The sequence below is a fragment of the Lithobates pipiens genome, unplaced genomic scaffold (assembly GCF_037356315.1).
Source record: "Lithobates pipiens isolate NorthernLeopardFrog02 unplaced genomic scaffold, aLitPip1_a1.2 Scaffold_8, whole genome shotgun sequence".
Lineage (NCBI taxonomy): Eukaryota > Metazoa > Chordata > Amphibia > Anura > Ranidae > Lithobates > Lithobates pipiens.
This window is the reverse complement of record NW_027507903.1, coordinates 484,779,083-484,800,911: the sequence shown is the minus strand read 5'-3', so window position 1 is coordinate 484,800,911 and position 21,829 is coordinate 484,779,083. Positions and strand designations below refer to the sequence as shown.

The window sequence follows — 21,829 nt, the reverse complement described above, 5'->3', positions numbered from 1 at the left end:
TGTGTTTTTGCACAGAGAATGGCCCTGGTCCTCGTTTTCTTGGGTCCCCTGCTGGGGCTCCTGACCCCTCCCGCTGACCGAGTGTCCCCAGAGCAAGCCGTTTTCTCTGGGAGCACCTGAGCAGGCTTTCTACTGAACTGCTGCGGTTTCCATTCACACACCTATGGTTTGGCCCTGCACCCTCTCTCCTCTTTGGCTCACTGGCTGGGATTGACAGCAGTGGGAGCAAATGGCACCCACTGCTGTCTCCTCCAATGAGGAGCGTGAGAACCACTTTGAGTTCTTTTGTAAACATTCCCTAATGGTCAGCAAGTCCAACCAACACATTTTTGAATGTTATTTACTAAAACTGGACCCTGTTAAATCTGGTGCAGCTCTGCATATAAACGAACCAGCTTCCAGGTTTTATTGCCAAAGCTTAACCACTTGACAACTGGTCACTTAAACACCCCTCGTGACCAGACCAATTTTCAGCTTTTGGTGCTCTCACACTTTGACAATTACTCAGTCATGTAACACTGTAACCAAATGAATTTTTTGTCCCCCCCCCCCCCCCACACCACAAATAGAGCTTTCTTTTGGTAGTATTTGATCACCTCTGGGCTTTTTATTTTTTGCGCTATAAATGAAAAAAGACTAAAAATTTAGAAAAAAAAAAAAAAAGCATTTTTCTTTGTTTCTGTGATAAAATTTTGCAATTTTTATTTTTTTTTTCATGAATTTTGGCCATAATTTATACTGCTACATATCTTTGGTAAAAAATAACCCAAATTAGTGGATATTTGGTCTTTGTGAAAGTTAGAGAGTCTACAAGCTGTGGTGCAAATCATACAAAATTGATCACATCTAATGTACTGGTGGCCAATCTCATTTCTTGCGACCCAAACAAGCCAGGATAGTACAAATACCCCCCAAATGACCCCTTTTTTGAAAGTAGACATTCCAAGGTATTTAGTAAGAGGCATGGTGAGCTTTTTGGTGTTGTCATTTTTTTTTCCCCCCACAATTCTTTGCAAAATGATTTTTTTTTATCTTTATTTTTTGTCATTGTAATACGTTATTTCTCTCACATGGCATGTGTATACCACAAATAATGGCCCAAAATAAATTCTGCTACTCCTCCTGAGTATTACGATACTACATGTGTGGGACTTTTCCACAGCCTGGCCACTTAGAGAGGCCCAACATGCATGGAGTGCCATCAGGTGTTCTAGGAGCATAAATGACACATCTAACTTGTTGACTACCTATTACACTTTTGAAGACTTTTTTACGTGGCACTGATGGCAGGCGGCGCTAGTCCGTGGCACTGATGGCAGGCGGCGCTAGTCCATGGCACAGTGGGGACGGGGGGCACAGTGGGGACTGGGGGGCAATGACGGTGGGGACTGGGGGGCAATGACGGTGGGGACTGGGGGGCAATGACGGGGGGCACAGTGGGGACAGGTGGCACACTGGAAAGATATTTTACTTACGGCTGCTGCAGCCGTTCATCTCAGCTGCGCTGAGAGATGATCTCATATGTTTACATATGAGATCATCTCTCATTGGCACGCTGTAAACAGCCGCTGTGATTGGCCGTTCACAGCGATCTGTGACTGGCTGTGTCCAGGGGACACGGCCAGCACAGAACTTCCCTGATGCACGCTCGCGGGAGCGTGCATTGCGGAAGTAAACAGGAGGCTGTCCAGGGACGGCCTCCCAGCAATTGGCGTCAGCTCTGCAGCCGTCTTTTGGCTATAGAGCGGACGCCTAGTGGTTAATTGAACAAGCTGAAGTTAAAAGCTGGCTACCATGCACAGCTGCACCAGATTTCAAATGCACAAGATTTAGTAAATCTCCCCCTATGTGACCAACAGGAAGGCTGGGTAGAGGGCAGGGATAAGTTCAATTTTTAGGAAATGTCAATATTTGTATATAAATTTAGCTTGCTATATCTCTGGATCTGCCAAAGGCTTTGACATTCAATTTTAATCAAATCCTGCAAATCTGTTTACAAGCTGGGATTATTACAGCTTCTGCTGTGCTTCCGGGATTCTCTGATGTGAGAGCAGCAGGTCATATAGACCCCATCACTGCAGTCTTGTCTCTCCCTACTTATCCTCCCGATCATTCATAGAATAAAGCCTGGGGCTGCACATTTTTTGAATCTCCCAGAGGAGAGAGAAGCGATGGCACAAAGTTGAGCTTTAAGCTAATTTTTTTGAGTCTATAGCAAAGTTTCTTAGAGATTTTGCCACTAAAAGTGCTTATTGTTTCAGGCAGACATTTAATAAGGCTGCCTCACAATATGAGGCTTAAAAACAGCGTGTTTTTTATTTTTTTTACTAAATTTGCACCATTTAGTTTAATTATGCTGTTTTGTTACACTTCGTGATATCAAAATACCTAGAGCTGCAGAACTATATATATATATATATATATATTATGCAAATGGAAGAAATACAAAATGACCATCAATCGCCCTCGCTCTGGAGCTCCAGGCAAGATTTTGCCTCAAGGACGATCATGAAAAAAGTGTGGGATCAGCCTAGAACTACACAGGAGTAGCTTGTGAAATCTCAAGGCAGTTGGCACCACAGTCACCAAACAAACCATTGGTAATGCAATATGTCGCCACAAATTGAAATCCTGCAGTACCCACAAGGTCTCCCTCCTGAAGCAGACACATGTACATCCTGTCTGAAGCTTTCCAATGAACATCTAAATTATTTAGAGAAAGATTGGGAGAAAGTACTGTGGTCAGATGGGACCAAAATTGAGATCTCCGGCTTTGTCTCGACTGGTCGTGTTTTGGAGAAAGAGAAAAATGTTGACTATGCCCGCAAGAACACCATCCGTGACTTTTCTCTGGCAATTTGTCGGGCAATGCCTGGTGTTTAGCGTTTTAATCAGCACCATAATCCGCATGATTGAAGCGCATTATTTCATTGTAGATTAAAATGGTTAAACTCACCATAATGCAGAACCAGTGCGTCGCTTGCCGCATCACCTGCCACCGGCTGGCGCTTGCCACTGTTGCCTGCCACCAAAAAATACCATCTGCAGCTTGTCACTTTTTTTTTTTAGATGTAAAGGCAATTTGGTGGTAGGCAAAAGTACACAATGCATTATTTGTTTACATATCGGGGAATACAGTGCAGTACACATACAGTGCCTGAGACCTTGTGAATGTGAGGAGCAATGCCTCATGGCGTCATGCAGTCCTGGCAGGAAGTCAGTGGTTCTAAAGCCAGTTTTTTTTTTTTTTTTTTTTTTTTTTTACTATATTTTGCAGCTTGCTATTGAAGCGCTCTGAAGGCAGGGGACCCCAAAAGAGGAGGATCTGAGTTGCTCTGTGCAAAACCGTTACACAGAGAAGGTAAGTATAACATGTTTGTGTAAAAAATAAATAAATCACTTTAAAGACTGTGCAGGGAAGATCAGCATCTGAACCCAGAGAAGGTGGAGGCTGATAGACAGGCGGTAATCTAAGGCAGGGCTCGACAAACCCCGGGCGCCTGGTCGCATTTGCGCTTAGAATTAGTGTCCTGGCGACTGGGGCAACGCTGCTGGGGTATCCCGTCTCCATTTGGACCCCGAACTCCGCCGCGCAATTGCATCGGGCCGCGCCGGCCAGTAATTGAGGCCGCGGCTTTGCGGCCTTCTAAAATCTTTCGGTAGTCTGGCGCCATCTTGTGGTGTATGTAAAAATTACACCCTATTCCAATAATGCTAATTCCTAATGGAGTGAAGCTCTCCTGCCTGTTTTTCACTGCCCGCCCATTTCCTTCCCAAAGTGAAGAGAAGGAAGTGATTGCGGGCGTCATCTGGCGCCTTTTGCCCAACGGTGAGTGTGGTGGCTGGTAAATGGCTTCTCATTATATTGTATATGTGTGTGTGTGTGTGTATGTGTGTGTGTATGTGTATGTGTATGTGTATGTGTGTATGTGTGTATGTGTGTATGTGTGTATGTGTGTATGTGTGTATGTGTGTATGTGTGTATGTGTGTATATGTGTATATGTGTATATGTGTATATATATGTGTATATATATATATATATATATATATATATATATATATATATATATATATATATATATATATATATATATATAAATTTTTTTTTTTTTTTGTAAAAAGTAAAAAAAAAAATTATTTTAATTAAGGGGAAAAAAAAAGGGGGGGGGGGGGCTGCGGCGCTATCTTCCCCTCACTCGTCTCCATGTCAGGCCAGGGACAGGTCCGGATTGCAGTTACCGACCTGGCTCCTAGATTCCAAGCAAATTTGTCAAGCCCTGATCTAAGGCGTTAAAATTACTGTGGTTATTAATATTTATCACTGCATATGGATATTTAAGAATAAATTGCCTTTTCTTTTAGACTTTACATGTTAACTAAACTTATACACCACCCTTTTTTTTTTTTAGATTGGTCGATTAGAGTTTAGATTAATCAGCCAACTAATCAATTATGAAAATAATCGTTAGTTGCAGCCCTAAGTTAATCTCACTGGGTACCCCCCCCGGGTAATGAAGGTAATGTACCTCCATCTGAAGTCTGCTTTGGCTGTCCTTTTCTAGATGTCTCAGTCCTTGGTGTTCAGAGGGCTGCACATATTTTCCCCATATGTGTGTGCTCCATTGTTGCCATGGGACTTCAGTCTAGTTTTATCAGTTCTTCAAAACCCCCAGTTTTAGGATGTTTTCCTTCCTGTCTTGAAAGGTCACCTTCCTCATGGCTGTTCTGCTCCAAGGCTTTCTAAACTTACTACGTGATCTTGAAAGGAGCTGTTATTTGTGCCCCCCCCCCCCCTGTTTTAGCCAAGAGCCCTATATAGGGGATGGGCTGTTGCTTGATTGATTTTGGCTCCAAGTCTCTCGGACCCATGACCTTAAGGCCCCTTTCACACTACCGATCCGAAAAAGTGTGACGGAGGAAAAAGATATTTTTCCATCCGTCATCGGATCGAGTGACGACGGACACTGCGGTCCGTTGTCACCCGATCTCCCATAGAGGAGAGCGGCGCTGTGACAGGTCCGTCCCTGCGCAGTGTGTGCGGAGACGGGCCCTTCCTCTTCCTGCTCAGCGGAGATCGCTTCGGCGATCCCTGCTGAGCAAGCGGATATCCACGGGGCGGATCAGCACTGATCCGCCCCGTGTGAAAGGACCCTAAAGGAAAAGCATTCTAAATTGTCGATGTTCTTCACACTGCAGGCACTTTATCTGTGTGTGTCGATGCAATCGGGAGACGGAGGAGCTGCCTGAATGCTTCCACCTGACAAGTGAGCCCTGCTTCCTGCCTGCTGCAGGGCTAAATGTAGAGAAAAACCACCTGCCCAGAACTGCATGCCCAGGGTATTAGGGCGATACAAATTGTGTAATAGTGAATGGGCTGACAAAAGCCCAGGTGCCAGTATGCAATTTCTAGTCGCCATGGTGACCTGGGATTTGTTGAGCCCTGCATTAAACAAAGTGTTCTCCTTCCTGTGTACTTCAACGAAAGGAATTTTACGGGTACCTCAAAATTCCTATTTGAAATTACAGTAAAAAAAGTTTAGTGATAGCGTTTACATGAAATGATTGGGAATTGAAAATAATCTATGTAGGCTTGAATAAATTCTAGAGAATGCTACACATAGGTAAGATACAGTATGCGCTTACAGAATGTGGGCACCTGTGAATCTTTGTTTACTGGTGCATGATTCTTGTATTATGTTACTTTGGAGCCTCAAGCAGCAAAGTGGTGATTGCATATACATTACATATACAAACTTTTGTTGGGCTCTGCTTTCACTATCCTCCAAAAAGGGACATTCCACCTTCCTGCTGTCTAATAGGGTGTCTCTGTATTATTTACTGAGGTACCTCACTGGATCGGATGTCTGTGGACATGACAAAACTTTAGGTAAGGCCTGGTTGGACTAGACTCTGAGGATTTGAACACTGCATAGGTGTTCATTTATTACATACCTTAATTTTCCACTCATTGATGTCCTCTTCGAGTCTTTGTGCCTCTAACTGCAACACAGGCAGATCATGGCTAGTGGGAGGAGCTGGAAGGTGATGTACATAACTTCCTGACAGCATCACAGTACCCTGCCTCGGTACTCCTCTCACGAGCCCTTAACCCTAATGTAAGCTTTGGGCTGGCTCCTGGAAGTAGTTATCCACCTATGAAAACACTTTGATAGGTGGATGCATTTGCACACATACAACCCCACCCCAGGTAGTGCCCATTCATGCTGCTGCACCCCCATGGTTAAAAGAGCTGAAATGCAGTGAATGAAAGGGGCTGGGGAGGAATTTACTAAATTATGCTTAATGTCTTCCAGTCGGGAAATGAGGTGGGTTTTATTAGAGTCGCTGCAGCTTCTAGTGCTCATTGTGAGATTCTTGGTGTGCAGTGAAATCAGAGTAAGTAGTTTTAGTACAGGAGAGAACCCGCCTGTACAGTTATTTAAGACTGATGGAAGGGCTGGAATTCAGCTCTAAGTAATTATTTCAGACTGCGTTACATCGTAATCCTTTTTTTGATGCTGGCATGCTGTTGAAAGCAGTTTCCACATGGAGGAATTTCTACTCTTTGATGGGCTGGTTACTTTGTTTGGGTGGGGGTGTGATTACTCTCTTCAAATCTGGGACAGATTTGTGCTGTATGTAATATAATTGTGTTGGCTCAACATAATCTTCACAAATCACAAACTTACCCTGTGCATGTAAAAAGCATCAAGGAATTATCAGATTATCTTTAGTGAATCTGCTTTTACACTTTTGGCCCCTGCCTTTTTTGTCTTAATGTTCATAAATTCCTCTGCCTTGCTTGAAACACATGAAACGTTAAATAAATAAATTCCTGAGCGGGGTTCTGTGAGGCAATATCCAATTTCTTCCTAAGGGGTGTCAGTCTGGGGCAGCAGGAAGTTTAGAAGGAAGTGGGTGGGTTTCAGCTTGTGCTTTTGTGCATTTGAGGTCTGCTCACTGGGAAGGAATGCTGAGAATTTGGGACAATAAGCTTTCTCATTGTCAGCTCGTCCATCATCTTGTATCCGCGTGCTGAATTGCCAACATGCTCCCTCTGCTGGCATGTCTGGGTAAGTGAAGTTTCTGGAGAGTCAAAGAATACTCAAAGGGCTCATTTACACTTTATTTGGCCTCAACATACATTTAACGGCTAGTTTTACACTTGCTTCAAAACAAGGCTTTGGACAGGCTTTGTTATAGCCCTCTGTACGCTGTCGCTAAATAAAATGGTTATCTTACTGTTTATACCTGCTTTTGCTTTGCCTCAAAAATTATGCCCCATGTAGCCTTAAGCCTCATACACACAGTTCAGTTGCAAGGCGAGTGTCTGATAGACTGTTGTCCTAAATTCTTACCATTTAGTATGCTCCTTTAGACCAGGGATATGCAATTAGCGGACCTCCAGCTGTTGCAGAACTACAAGTCCCATGAGGCATAGCAAGACTCCGACAGGCAAAAGCATGGCACCCAGAGGCAGAGGCATGATGGGACTTGTAGTTTTGCAACAGCTGGAGGTCCGCTAATTGCATATCCCTGCTTTAGACAATTGTTTTCCAATTTTTCCACCAGCAAATGTTGGCTGACAGGCTAGTAAATTGTTGGCGGACAACGGCTCCACGCCTGATTTTTGTATGGTCAGTCTCAACTTTGTCACACAACAGTTGAAAGTACAAACATGCATGCTCAGAATCCATGCTGGCCAAACACAAAATTAAGGGGCCCAAAGGGTGGCGCTCAAGAGCTGAAATTCATCATAGTACATGTTGAACGACAATTTGCATACCGTTCCTATGCAAGACCAGATCCTTGCAAACGCCATTTTGACAAAAATCAGATGCTCGGTTGGCCAACAATCGATCCGTGTGTACGAGGCTTTAGTGGTGCTTCAAAGCCTCCATAGAAGTCTATGGCAAAGCTCTCTTAAAGCCCCTACAAAGGTTCCACCTAAGATCCCCCTCGAAGCTCCACCGAAGCTCCAAGCAAAAGCAAGGCATAAACAGGACTGTAAACTAACCATTTTATTTAGTGACCAGTGCTTTGACTGGCGTTGAGAGCTTTAACAAAGCATGTCCAAAGCCATGTTTTGAAGCAAGTGTAAACTAGCTCGAAGACTCAATTTCCCAAGATGTGCAACATGGTAATTTCACTATTGGAAACCAGACAATGTGGCCATCTGCTTAGTACTTGTGTTCAAATTGAATATCTAGCTGATGGGTGACAACAAATCCCTGTCCTACGTAGAATACGCTCAATTTACAAAGCTTTAGGGTACACGCACTAGGAGGTTTTCAGGTGTAAATGGTCCTCTAGCTTAAAATTCCTGAAACGTCTCGGTTCTGGAAATATGTCATACGAACTAGCACAGGTAGACTGCGTCGTAAAAGACCAATGACCTTTTTACATGAGTACTTTCGCATACAATTATTCACTTGCATGGCTGCTGCACACGCCATCTGCAGTGCGGAAGATGTTGGAAATTGTATGCTAAAGTACATTTGCTGCTGCACACACGCATGTATAAGTGGAACTACGGCCAAAATGAAATATGATGCAGCCTGTCCATAGCATTTTGGCAGAACTTAGCCACCGATTTTAACGGTTTCATAAAGTGGTTGTATACCCTTTTTTTTTTCTTTTTTTTTTTTTTTTTTTTTACCTACAGGTAAGCCTATAAGGCCTACCTGTAGGTAAAATGAATATCTCCTAAACCTGCATTTTAAAGATCGCTGCGCAAATGCAGTGTGACATTAAATATTGCAATGATCTCATTTTATTCTCTAGAGTCTTTCTAGCAAAAAATACAGATTTTACCTCTTAAGCATCAACTGGCAAAAAATGGTTTAGTCTCTAAGTGGTTAAACTGACCTCATTTTACAGATGAAGGTTCATTCCTTTGACCTAAAAACTGTGCCCCCCACCCCAAAGTACCTTGTCCCCATGTTAAGGACAAGGGCCTTTTCCCGACAACCCTGGTTGTTGAGGTCTGTGGGTGGGGTCTTATCCCCCAGATGCTGGCCCCCCCCCACACTGTGGATGAGTATGGGGTACATTGTACCCCTACCCATTCACCAAAAAGAAATTGTCAACAATAAAACGTAGTACACAGGTTTTTAAAATAATTTATTAAGACGGCTCTGGAGTCTCTTCCAATTTTCTACTCCCCTCTCTGGCTCTTCTGCCTCCTCCGCTGATGTCTTCTGCCTCTGCCAGTTCTTCTTTCCTCTCCGGGTCTTCTCCACTCATGTCTTCTAGCACTCTCCGGTTCTTCTCCTTCTTTCTTCTGCCTCTGCCAGGTCTTGTTCGCTGTTGCCTCGCTCTTTTGCTGGGTCTTTTCCGCTGTCTTCTCCCTCTGTTCTTCCGGTGTTGACTTGACGCTCTCACCTGCTTTAATGCTGGGTGCGTGGTGTGCCACTACTTATATTGGCATGGGGCGGGGTCACCGGATGTCTTCACCCAGAAGTCATACCCCTTATGATGTCTCCGCACTATTGTGCCCGGGGCGGTGAGGCCATAAGAGTTGGGGCCTCTGGGTGATGTTACCCGGTGACCCCACCCCATGCCAATATAAGTAGTGGCACACCGCGCATTAGAGCAGGTGAGAGTGACAACAGGGGGAGAAGACAGCAGAGAAGACCCTGCACAAGGGCGAGACGATGGCGAAGGCAGAAGAACTAGAGAGAAGAAATCGGAAGAGATGCAGGAACTGTCTTGATAAAAACCTGTGTACTTCTTTTTTTTTTTTTTTTTTTGACACTTTTTTTCTTAGGTGAGTGGGTACATTGAGATTGGGGGGGTCCCCTTGTTAAAAGGGGCTTCCAGATTCCGATAAGCCCCCACCCCCGCAGATCCCGAAAACCAACGACCAGGGTTGTTGGGAAGAGGCCCTTGATGTCAGCAACATGGGGGCAAGGTGTGCAGGGCCCCCCTCCCCCAAAGCACCCCCACCCCTATGTTGAGGGCATGCGATGGCCTTGTACGGTTGGGGGGGTGCTCTCTCGTCCACCCCCTTTCCTCACCTGCCGGGCTGTGTGCTCCCCCGTAAAATCCATACCCAAGGGCCTGGTATGCTCTTGGAGGTAAAAAAAAAAAAAAAAAAAGCATTTCAACGTGGAGCTCCTCTTTAAGATCATAAGAGCACAAGTTGCATGCCAAAGTCGGATCAATTAAGACTGCGATCTGACTTTGATCAGACTTGTTATAGTAGGATCAACGTCAGACCAAAGTAGTGCAGGGAGCATTTTCAAAGTTGGACCAGTTAAGACCGCTCTCATAAGGAAACATTGATTTATACGTGAGCTCCCAATGTCGGAGCGTTTGTCGTAAAAAGTGTGAACACGGCCTGAAGCGGTAGTGGTCACAATTTATCTGACAGCCTTGCCTCTGAAGCCAACAAATTGCATTAAATGTGATTTCTTGGTAGGCGTCCCAGTGACTTCACCCAATTGTCTCATTGTCTGATGTCTGCATGCCAGCTGATGCCATGTGTGAGCAGCACCCACTTGTAATATTTGTTATACACTTATGTTCTCTTAATCCTCCCAAAATAGCTCAAAGTTTAAAATAAAACCGAACTCTGTCACCAGTTCTATTTTTTTTTTTTTTTTCTGCTCATTGTATTTCAAAGGATATCTGTTACAAGAGCAGGTGAAAATGGCAAGTAGGCCACCTTTTAGTTGCCATTCAAGCCCTGTGGCCTTCAAGTTGGCTCCATGTCTGTGCTTAATAATGCACTTTGCATTAAAGTAGTTGTAAAAAAAAAAAGCAATTGTTACCTTATAGCAGATTAAACAGCACGGTGCTTGTGCTGTCTAATCTGCCCCTCTAAACTGTAAAAAAACTGGCTGATCCTGACAGTTCTGGTGTCCCCCTCTGTGTTCTGACCACAGTAATCATGTTGTGAGCCGTCTCAGCCAAACCATAATGCACGATGTAAGTGTTGAAAACTAAACCTGTAAATACCCTTTTTTTTTCATATCTCTTTAGGCTGGTCAAGTGACTCTCCTCCCACATCTACAGGCTACAGTGGGAGGGGCTGAACCCCCCCCCCCCCCCCCCAAATCGCTGCTGAGACAAGGAGAACCCAGAACTGTTTGTGTAAACAGTTTCTGGTTCTCTGAGGGGAGAAGTGACACATTGTTCATACAGAGTATGAACAGTAATCTGTTATCTTCCCTGCACAGTCCCCACCCACCTTCAGTTGGAACACAAACTAGGGCAGACTTAACCCCTTCACTGCCCCCTAGTGTTAACCCCTTCCCTGCCAGTGACGTTTTTACAGTAATCAATGCATTTTTAATCCCACTGATCGCCAATGGTCCCAAAAATGTGTCAAAATTGTCTGTGTCTGCCATAATGTTGCAGTCCCGATAAAAATCACATAACGCCGCCATTACTAGCAAAAAAATAATAAAAATGCTATAAATATATCCCTTATTTTATAGACACTCTAACTTTTGCGCAAACCAATCAATATACGCGTATTGCAATTTTTTTTTATATACAAAAAATATGTATAAAAATACATGTCGGCCAAAACTGAGGAAAACTATTGTGTTTTTTTAATATATATTTTTGGGGATATTTATTATCGCAAAAAGTAAAATGCGTAGTTTCAAAATCGTCGCTCATTTTTGGTTTCTAGCATAAAAAATAAACACCGCAGAGGTGATGAAATACCATCAAAATAAAGTTCTATTTGTGGGAAAGAAAGGATGTCAATTTTGTTTGGGCGCAACGTCGCACGGCCATGCAATTGTTAGTTAAATGGACGCAGTGCCGAATCGCAAAAAGTGCTCTGGTCAGGAAGGGGGTAGAATCTTCAGGGGCTTTTTATTTTTCACTTGTAGTTTTCAAAATTTGTAAAATATCCCCTAAACCATATATTTTCTGAAAGCGAATGACCAGTAGATTAAAAAACAGATTTCTAAGGTCCTATAATACTTGCCCTTACAGTATTCAGAAATTGTGAAAGACCCGACTCCCCCCCAACCATATATTTTCTGAAAGTATAGGACTAATAGCATAAAAAGGTGCTACTGGTTTTTTAGGCAGCACAATATTTGCGCAAATGTTTATCAAAACAATATTTTCACTAAAAATCATCATAGTGCACATAAACACAACATACCTTAAAAAAATTCCTGCTAAATTGCTACTAGAGTATCATCCACATGTGGCAATACTAAACTGTACGCCGATGGAGGGCCATGTTTACCCACATCGGGATACACAGGTGTTCCGTGCATCCCCGTACAGGCAGTCCTATTTATGTCAACTGGGATGCAATGGCTGCACAGGCATAGCTGCTGTTCCCAATTTGACGTGTGGATGTATGACTCCGAACGCAGACAGTGTGAGCTCAGGGACATGCATGCAGACCTACATGGATGTAAAATTGGGAGCATCGGCTCTGTTCATGCAATTGCTGCATCTCAAATTATATCAATTGGTCTGCAGGAGGTGGTGTAATAAGTGCTGGGGGGGGGGGGGGTGAAGGGGTGCAGTTTTAGGTGAAATTTAGTGTGGGAGGTGGAGAGGCATGGGAGTGGAGTTAGGGGGGGTCATATTTAGATTAATAACTGATCAGCTGGAGGTCATTCGCTGATCGGAGTTATAGAATTGTTCAGAGTCTGCTGAACAATTGTGCTATAAATGTATGGTCATTGAAGTGAACCTAAGCTTAAAGAGAAGAGGGGGAAATAAGGTCTGTGCACCGCACGGACTTGGCCACATGCAGGCACTTCTGTGGGTCCATGTGGCATACGGACCTGGCAGTGAAGGGGTTTCAGTATTTTTCTGAGTTTTATCTATTTAAAGGAGAAGTTCATTTTTGGGAACAGATTACATGCTCCACCTGTTTTTAGGGTGGAATATGTAACCTGTTCCTGCTCCTCCAGGGGCTCCCCGATCCCGTTCCCTGGGACAGCGGGCTGGCAATCTTAACCCCGCACCCACTGTCACTATTTGAGGAGTGCTCTGTCACATAGCCATGTCATTCGTTCTCAGAATCCTATGAATGAACAACTACTACCGAAAGCCTTTGCTGCTGATGCCTTGTACTCAATAAACTACCTGTGCGCTGTTGAACTCTCTAGCTAGTTTTTTTTTTTTTGGTCATTATGTAACTGCCTGTCAGAACGAGCAGACAGCTTACACTGACAGTTCACAGGAGCCCTGCATTGCACTCGTCATCTCCTGAGCGCTGGTGCAATGCTTTTCAGGCTCCTACAAAAAAAATTGGAACTACATGTTGTTTTAGCAGAACAAAAAATGTGCTTTTGTTTTTGATGAGGTTAACTTCTCAGGCAAAGACCTACAGAAAAATATCGGTTTGCCAGAATTGCCCCTTGTCACCCCTTAGTCCTTTTGTAAAAACACTCCACTTTTTGTGCACTGAGTGTTCTCAGCCCTGCCCAGTTTTCCTGAACTACTCCATCACCCCCACTTTCAGATTTCTACAACATAAAGGATAATCATTCTATATTGAAAGAGAAGGATTGGGAGGACTAATTACTCTTAATTTTTGCACTTAGCAGCTACTGTGTTTAATTAACCCTTTCAGGAGGTCGGCCTTTTGTTATTGCTAACTTTTACAAAGTAGTATGTACAGTTAGGTAAAGCTGAAAGAACATTGGAGTTTGAAGATGACTCCACCCCCCCCCCCCCATCCCATACTTTAGTTTTGCTATATGTATTTGTTTTTACCTTTTAGGTACCTGAAGAGGTTCAAAGTGATGAAACTGAAAGTTCTTCGTAGCTGGTGTCGTCAGATTCTAAAAGGACTTCAATTCCTTCATACTCGAACCCCTCCCATCATCCACCGAGACCTAAAGTGTGACAATATCTTCATTACTGGCCCCACAGGGTCTGTGAAGATTGGAGACCTGGGCCTGGCCACGCTGAAGAGGGCATCATTTGCCAAGAGTGTCATAGGTAGGTCTGTGTAAACCCTTTACTGCGTTTTTTTTTTTTTATTATTATTTTTTTTTTTTTCTGTCTTCCATTTACTTCTGCCATGAGCAGCCTTGCCAGTTTTCTTGTAACCACCAAATAGGTTTACCAGTCAGAAACTGATGGTGTTAATGTTCTGCTCTACTTAATTTTCATATTTACATTGTCTGCTTTGTTTTGTGGAAGGCAGGGCTGGTAATAACCCCTTTCAGCTTCAAGTCACAGTGGGAATTGAGCCAGTTTTCGGTAACGTTTATCTAAAACCCGCTCAGAATCTTGCCTAGTTTTAAAGCGAGTTGCTTCTACGGAAACACATGAACAGCAGGGGGTGCCAGGAGATCCACATGTCTTGTGTAGTGTCTGGACTAAACACAATCTACACATGATGACTTTTATTAAAAAACAAAACTAAAAAAGGAAGCCTTTCGAAACTAACACAGATTCCCACAGATGTTCTGGGCTTAAAGCGGATTTACTTGGTTCAGTCTTCAGTTTAATAAATGAGGTGATCTAAAACATGATCTACTTTTGTTAGAATGTATACCGCACCGGTTCTTACCGCAGTTGTCCTCCGTGTAGGTTGCGTTTATTGCTTGAAAGCTGATCGTCATTTTTAGAGCAGCTGCTAACTTTCTTTTCCAGGTAGTCTGAAAACCATGCTTTCAAATGTTTTCCCCCTAAAGCTCTTAGAAAAGCCCCCTTCAATCTATAAGACCTAGAAAGCAGCAGCACCCTTGGTTCATCATCCTGACTACTTCTCTGTATTTCTGAGTGTTTTTCTGCCTGTAGGCCATGGCTCACCATGTTGGCTGCAGTAGGCCATTAGTGTGTACTGCAGTTCACACCGTAAGTATGTGAAGAGAAGGTATCTGGTGAGTGGGCTTTTGCAGAAAACCATTTGAATTTCCATGAATTGTGCTAACTGGACTCGTGGCAGTTTTCCATTGCAAGGTTTCAACCTGTTCCTTCAGCCCATCCAGGTGAATGGAAAGTTTGTGCATCAAGCTAGTCTGACTAACTAGTTCTTAATCCCAACAGCAGGTGGCAGCATCTTCCAGGTATGTGCAGTTATAGAATGAGCCTTTTTATTTATTTATTTTTTTCCTTTCTTGTATTGCTGTTTTATAGATGCGGTAGCAGGTAACGGGCAGGACAGCTCTTTGCATCTATCCATTTACTTGGCAATGGAAGAAAATGATAAATTCAGCTTTTTCCAAGAGGGACATAACTGGTTTCGGTATCTTTAACTTAGCCTTAGTATATTCTACAGCCAATTTACTCCAACCTCCCCCAAATCCGAGGCCTTGCAATGGAAGACTTTTTAATCACGTTTTCTTTACAGTCTGACTAAGAAGCTTTCCTCCTTTTTTTTTCTTTGCCCCCGCTTTCTGTCTCACAGGTCACTCGCCCCCGAACTCTGTCGCGGTGAGTAGCGCCTCCAGCATCCTGCTCGATATCAGCAAATTTAGAGTCTCTGAACCGTTCTTTTAATTTAAGGTACCCCTGAGTTCATGGCGCCTGAGATGTATGAGGAGAAATACGATGAATCGGTAGACGTGTATGCTTTTGGGATGTGCATGCTTGAGATGGCCACTTCTGAATACCCTTACTCCGAGTGCCAAAATGCTGCGCAGATCTACCGCCGTGTCACAAGTGTAAGTGTCCTCTCGCTGCCTCTACCACATCGACACAGATGGTTTCACTGAGTGGTTTGTAAGACACAAATTGAAGAAATAAAAAAAAATGCTTTATATATCTCCTTAGGCCACTTTCACACTGAAGCAGTGGGCCAGTTAGTGGCAGCGGCGCTTTACCGCTGTAATAGCAGTGCTTTGGCACTGCTATTAGGGTGCTTTTAACCCTCCAGAAGGGGTTAAATTCGCTTGCTTAGCACTGCTTTCATAACTCCTTTAAGGCACTTTGAAAGCGGTGCTCATTCATTTCAATGGGCAGCGCACTGCCCCAAAGAGGCTTCATGCAGGACTTCAAACCCCCCCCCCCCGTAAGAGCACCACCCCAGTGTGAAAGCACTCGGGCTTTCACACTGGGGCTACAGAAGAGAGGCACTTTACAGGAACTATTTTTAGCGCAAAAACACCTGTAAAGCGCTTTAGTGTGAAAGTGGCCTTACTGTTCATTTGTACGCTTATTCTCAAACTAAATATGTTGCGCTATATATATATATATATATATATATATATATATATATATATATATATATATTCAATTTTTTTTATTTTTTCACTTTGAATCAACCTAGTACAGGTAATAAGACATGTCCTATTTTTGTTTTCTTTACCCTTTTATTTTCATGAGTGTTATTTTTGAGTTCTAACACTGATATATGTAGAGTCTAAACTATTGATCTGTATCAGAGGTATTGGCAGACAGGCAACTAGCCCTCTTACAACAAGTCCTAATTTGCAGCCTCTATAACAGAATGTTTGTAAGGCTTTCACTGCAGTTGTTCAGCAATATTGCTTACTACGCTGACTGACACACCAGTCAGAATACCCTCTATTTGTGCTGTTGTCTGAAGGAAAAAAACACTGTAAATTGAATATTATGACATTAGCACTAGCATTCCAAATATCAAACGTTAGTTCCAGTTGTTTGACACACATTTTACTTTTCAGTTATTCTTTCAGTTCGATTATGGTATGATAGTAGCTGACAACAGATTTATATCCGTGCTATGTAGCCTGCTTACTCAATGGCTTTACAGGCTATAAAGGGCCTTGCCCCTCCTGCAGGATGTGTGCCTATTTGTGTTGGCTGTTTAGTTTGACTTGCACACCTATCTTATGAATTCAATAATTCTCCAGTAGGTGGCTACAGTTTCCTTAATGCTTTCTTTGTCTATTTATAGGCTGTTTTCTTCCTTAAGAGGAAGTAGTAGCATTGCCAGTTAGCAGAGAAATATGATCACACACCGCTGCTGTTTCTAGGCGCTCACATACAATGTTGCCCGTATAGTTCCAAGACTGCCCATATACATAAGATTGCTGTTTGAAGAACCTGCAAGCCCACAAAGTCGTTTTGTGGTGCTCTTGGTGAGACTGGCCTGGAAATCCTCTCCAGATTGTTTCCCCAGATTTTCCCCCAGAAATGTGCTGACCTGAGCATGTCTGCATAGATATAAAATACCTTCTGTGGGGTAGTGATAATGCTTCTAAACCCCCCCCCCCCCCCCCAAAAAAAAATCAAAAAATACAGGTGCAGTCTGTGTAATAACACATTTCCACTATTTGCAAAGACAGATGAGACATTAGTGAATTTGTATACTGTGGAAGCATTAAGGATATGCTGGAAACAGTGGATGTAAATCTGAATTGATTGCTACTTTAAAAGCACAAATTAAAGCCATACTCCACAAAAAAACAGGTGTAAAAGCAACCACGGCCGTCTTTACATTCCCATGCTTCATTCTGCGTCATTCTTTGGGCTGTTTCCTTCAACCAGTGGGTTTAATTAATAAAGCTGACCCACATCCACACATTTGAGATGGATGGGGGGAATCTTCCTTGCCGTCTAGACACACAGATCAGTGCTGCAGTCTTTTGCCTGCAGTGCCGATCGAGCAGATTTTTTCCATCAGGGCCGAGGTACAGTAGTCGGTCACTAGATCGTCTTCTGTTCAACCACAGTGGCCATAAATGGATCAATATTTGTCTGGTCCTTGCTAAACTGGCTGCCTTTCAATCCAAGTGTGGTCAGCTCAAGTTACAGCTGCCACCCCTCTTCTAAGATGAGGCTTGCCAACAGTGACCTCCAATAGGTTTCCTGAGAGGAAGTTAGCTGGGTGCAAAACAATAAAAAAAACAACCTCCTGCAAGTCTGCAGGGTATCATCTCACTTGCATTCATAGACAACTAGAGAACAAAATCAGAACTTTTTTTTTCTTCTGCACCTATCTGACTAAAAAAAGCCTGTTGGAGGTCACTGTGGGCATCCTAAAACAGAAGTATAGCATGAATTTAGATGCCCAGAAAGTGTAATCACACATCTCCCATTCTCTATATAAATATCAGGACACAATCCTGTTCACTCATTTTAACTTGAATCTTCTGTATAAAGTGTCATGAAGCAACGGGCAGAAGTGTAACTAGCTGTTTGCTGGCCCGTCACATTGCAGTCAGCATTAGGTTCACACGTGACCCATATTCATTCATGAGTGGAAAAGAGATTTCACCAGTATCCCTCAGGCTGCCATAAAATCAGTGTTAGTTAAACAGTTACACAAATTCTTTGTACAGACCAGGAATAGAACCCTCAGTACCCAGAGCGTGTTGTTCACCTGCCTTCATCAACCCACAGTTCAAGTTCTCATCTGCAAAGAAAAGGAAAAAAACAAACTCACAAAATGTACTGTGAAGTTGAAGGAAAATGGTAGGGTAAAAGCGAAGTTCACTTTCTGCAGCACATTTCACCCATATATAGGGTGTAACCTGTAACATGCCTCTCTAGAAAGGGAATTCTTGAGGTCCATGGAAGAGATTTGACTTCTGTATTTTCATCTCACAGTGGTTGTTAACCCCTACAGACCACTTTTTACTGCAGGTAAACCTATGATGAGGCTTACCTGTAGCCACCCAGGATATCTCTTAAACCTGCATGGTTTAGAAGCTATCCCCTGTATTTGCATGTGCCGACATCATAGGCACATGCGCACTGGAGCAAACTGAAGCAATGGTATGTATGTGCCGGCTGCATGCGCAGGAGAGATGGCATTTCGGCTCCAGCCAATCACAGCGCCAGAACCGCGATACCCGGAAGTAACCCCCGGGAGTGATATTGCCGGCTGGTGTTGTGTACGGGCACTGCAGCGAGGACTTTGATCTCAGGTGAATTTTACATAATGAGCTAGTATGCTATGCAAATATTTATATAGCTCATTATGTCGTTGTCTTGCAGGTGTTAGTTTTTTTTTTTTTTTTTTTCCTCCAAAGTGGGGAGAATGAAGAAAAATAAAAGGATGTAATTGCATAAGTGATAAGTGTGCACACCCTCTTATAACTGGGGAATGTAGCTGTGTTTATAATAAAGGAATCATATTCAAACGTATGTTAAATAGGAGTCAGTACACACCTGCCATTTAATGTGCCTCTGATTAACCCCAAAGTTCAGCTGTTCTAGTAGCTCTTTCCTGACATTTTCTTAGTCACATCCTACAGCAAAAGCCATGGTCCACAGAGAGCTTCCAAAGCTCTCAATGTTAAGTCATCAGTCAGGAGAAGGGTAAAGAATTTCCAAGGCATTAGATATACCATTGAACACAGTGAAAACGCTCATGATCAAGTGGAGAAAATATGGCACAACAGTGACATTACCAAGAACTGGACGTCCCTCCAAATTTGATGAGATGAAAACTGGTCAGGGAGGCTGCCAAGAGGCCTACAGCAACATTAAAGGAGCTTCAGGAATATCTGGCAAGTACTGGCTGTGTGGTAAATGTGACAACAATCTCCTGTATACTTCATATGTCTGGACTATGGGGTAGAGTGCCAAGGGCAGGGCCTGAATCAAGAAAAATCACACCTGAAGTCTCTCAAAATCATGTGGGAAAATGTGTTCTGGTGTGATGAAACCAAGGTTGAACTTTTTGGCCATAAATCCAAAAAGAGGTTTGGCGCAAAAACACTGCACATCCCCCAACGAACACCATACCCACCGTGAAGCATGGTAGTGGCAGCATCATGCTTTGGGGCTGTTTTTCTTCAGCTAAAACAGTGGCCTCAGTCAAGGTAGAGGGAATTATGAACAGTTCCAAATACCAGTAAATATTGGCACAAAACCTTCAGGCTTCTTCTAGAAAGCTGAACGTGAAGAGGAACTTTATCTTTCAGCATGACAACGACCCAAAAGCATACATCCAAATCAACAAAGGAATGGCTTTATCAGAAGATTAAAGTTTTGGAATGGCCCAGCTAGAGCCCAGACCTGAATCCCATTGAAAATCTGTGGGGTGATCTGAAGAGGGCTGTGCACAGGAGATGCCCTCCCAAGCTGACAGATTTGGAGTGTTTTTTTTTTTTTTTTTTTTTTTTTTGCAAAGAAGGGGCAAATATTGCCAAGTCAAGATGTGCCATACTGATAGACTCATACCCAAAAAGACTGAGTGCTGTAATGAAATCAACAGGTATTTCAACATACTATTAGTTTAAGGCCCCTTTCACATGAACGATCCGTTCAGGCCCTCCTGTCAGTTTTTCAGGCGGACCTGAACGGATGCTCCATAGGGGTCTATGGAGCGTTGGATGTCAGCGTTGACATGTCCGCTGACATCCGACCCGCTCCGATCCGAAAAAGTGTGACGGAGGAAAAGGCTATTTTTCCATCCGTCATCAGATCCAGTGACGACTGACACTGCGGTCCGTCGTCATCCGATCTCCCATAGGGGAGAGCGGCGCTGTGACAGGTCTGTCCCTGTGCAGTGTGCAGAGACGGACCCGTCATCTTCTGCTCAGAGGAGATAACTCCGGCGATCCCTGCTGAGCAAGTGGACATCCACGGGGCGGATCAGCACTGATCCGCCCTGTGTGAAAGGGGCCTAAGGGTGTGCACACTTATGCAAACATATTTTCGTTTTTTATTTTTACTTCCCTCCACCTAAAAGATTTTTTTTTATTTATTTATTTTTTTTTAAATGCCCATCAATGCAGCCTTATCAGTGTCTATCTGCAGCCTTGCCCAATGCCTTTGCAGCATTGCCAGTCTCTTTGCAGCTTTGCCCTGATTTCAATTTGGCGCTGATCTCTGCTGACACTGAACGGAGAGGAGAGAGCGGAGCCGAGATACACAAAGCCGAGTACTTTGGCTAGACTCGGCTCTGCTCACAGTCCCGCCCATCTCCACTGATTGTGAGAGAAGAGGAACGAGCACCACTGACATACAGAAAGCGTAGTGTATTTCAGCTAGACTCAGCTCTGCTCACAGTCAGGGGCGGCACTGCGAGAGGAGCTGAGTCCAGCCTAAGTACACATGGCTTTCTGTATGTCAGCGGCGCTCGCTCCTCCCGCAATCAGTGGAGGTGGCCGTGACTGCGAGAGGAGCCGGGTAAAGCCTTCGGCTTTTTGTATCTTGGCTCCACTCGCTCCTTTCCTCAAGTCAGCGGGGGATCGGCCTATAACACGCGCCCATGATTTTCCCCTGATTTTAAGGGGGAAAAAGTGTGTTATATGCTGATAAATACAGTATTTGATCCCCTGCAGATTTTGTAAGTTTGCCCACTTACGAAGAACTGAAGGGTCTAATTTTTATCATAAGTGTACTTTAAATGATAGAGACAGAATATCAACCAACAATCCAAAAAAGAAACACAAATTCTATAAATTTAAGTTCAGTGAGTAAAATAAGTATTTGATCCCAGAGCAAAGCATGATTTGGTGGAGAAGCCCTTGTTGGCAAGCAGAGATGAGGAGTTTCTATATACATTTTCTATAGGGTTAAGGTCTGGAGACTAGCTAAGCAACTGCATGACCTTAATGCACTTCTTCTTGAGCCACTGCTTTGTTGCCTTGGCGGTATGTGTTGGGTCATGGTCATGCTGCAAGACCCATCCACAACCCGTCTTGTGTTCTGGTTGAGGGAAGAATGTTCATATCCAAGATTTTCTCAATGCGGCAAAGTCGGCCTGTACCTTTTTAGCAGAAAAATCCCCAAAGCATAATGTTTCCACCTCTGTGTTTGACTGTAGGGATGGTATTCTCAGGGTCATAGCATTTTTCTTCATCTAAACACAGCGAGTCGAGTTAATGCCAAAGAGCTCCATTTTGGTCACACCGAACCACAGCACTTTCTCCCAATCCTCTGAATCATTTAGATGTTCATTGGCATTGTACATGTGCCTCCTTGAGGAGGGGGGCTCGCCGTGTT

General features: G+C 43.6%; 1 protein-coding gene across 14 annotated transcripts in view; it reads left to right on the top strand.

Annotated features, from left to right (window-relative positions):
* The window catches only part of WNK1 (WNK lysine deficient protein kinase 1), a 233,590-nt gene that overhangs the window by 98,671 nt on the left and 113,090 nt on the right, over nt 1–21,829 (top strand). For 13 of the 14 annotated variants that reach the window (XM_077468930.1, XM_077468935.1, XM_077468943.1 and 10 more), the window contains exons 3-4: nt 13,716–13,936; nt 15,452–15,609. In XM_077468930.1, the coding sequence (XP_077325056.1) occupies nt 13,716–13,936; nt 15,452–15,609 (379 nt within the window). Of the gene's footprint in view, nt 1–13,715; nt 13,937–15,353; nt 15,380–15,451; nt 15,610–21,829 lie in introns of those variants that run through there. The other variant, XM_077468939.1, reaches the window with a different exon arrangement.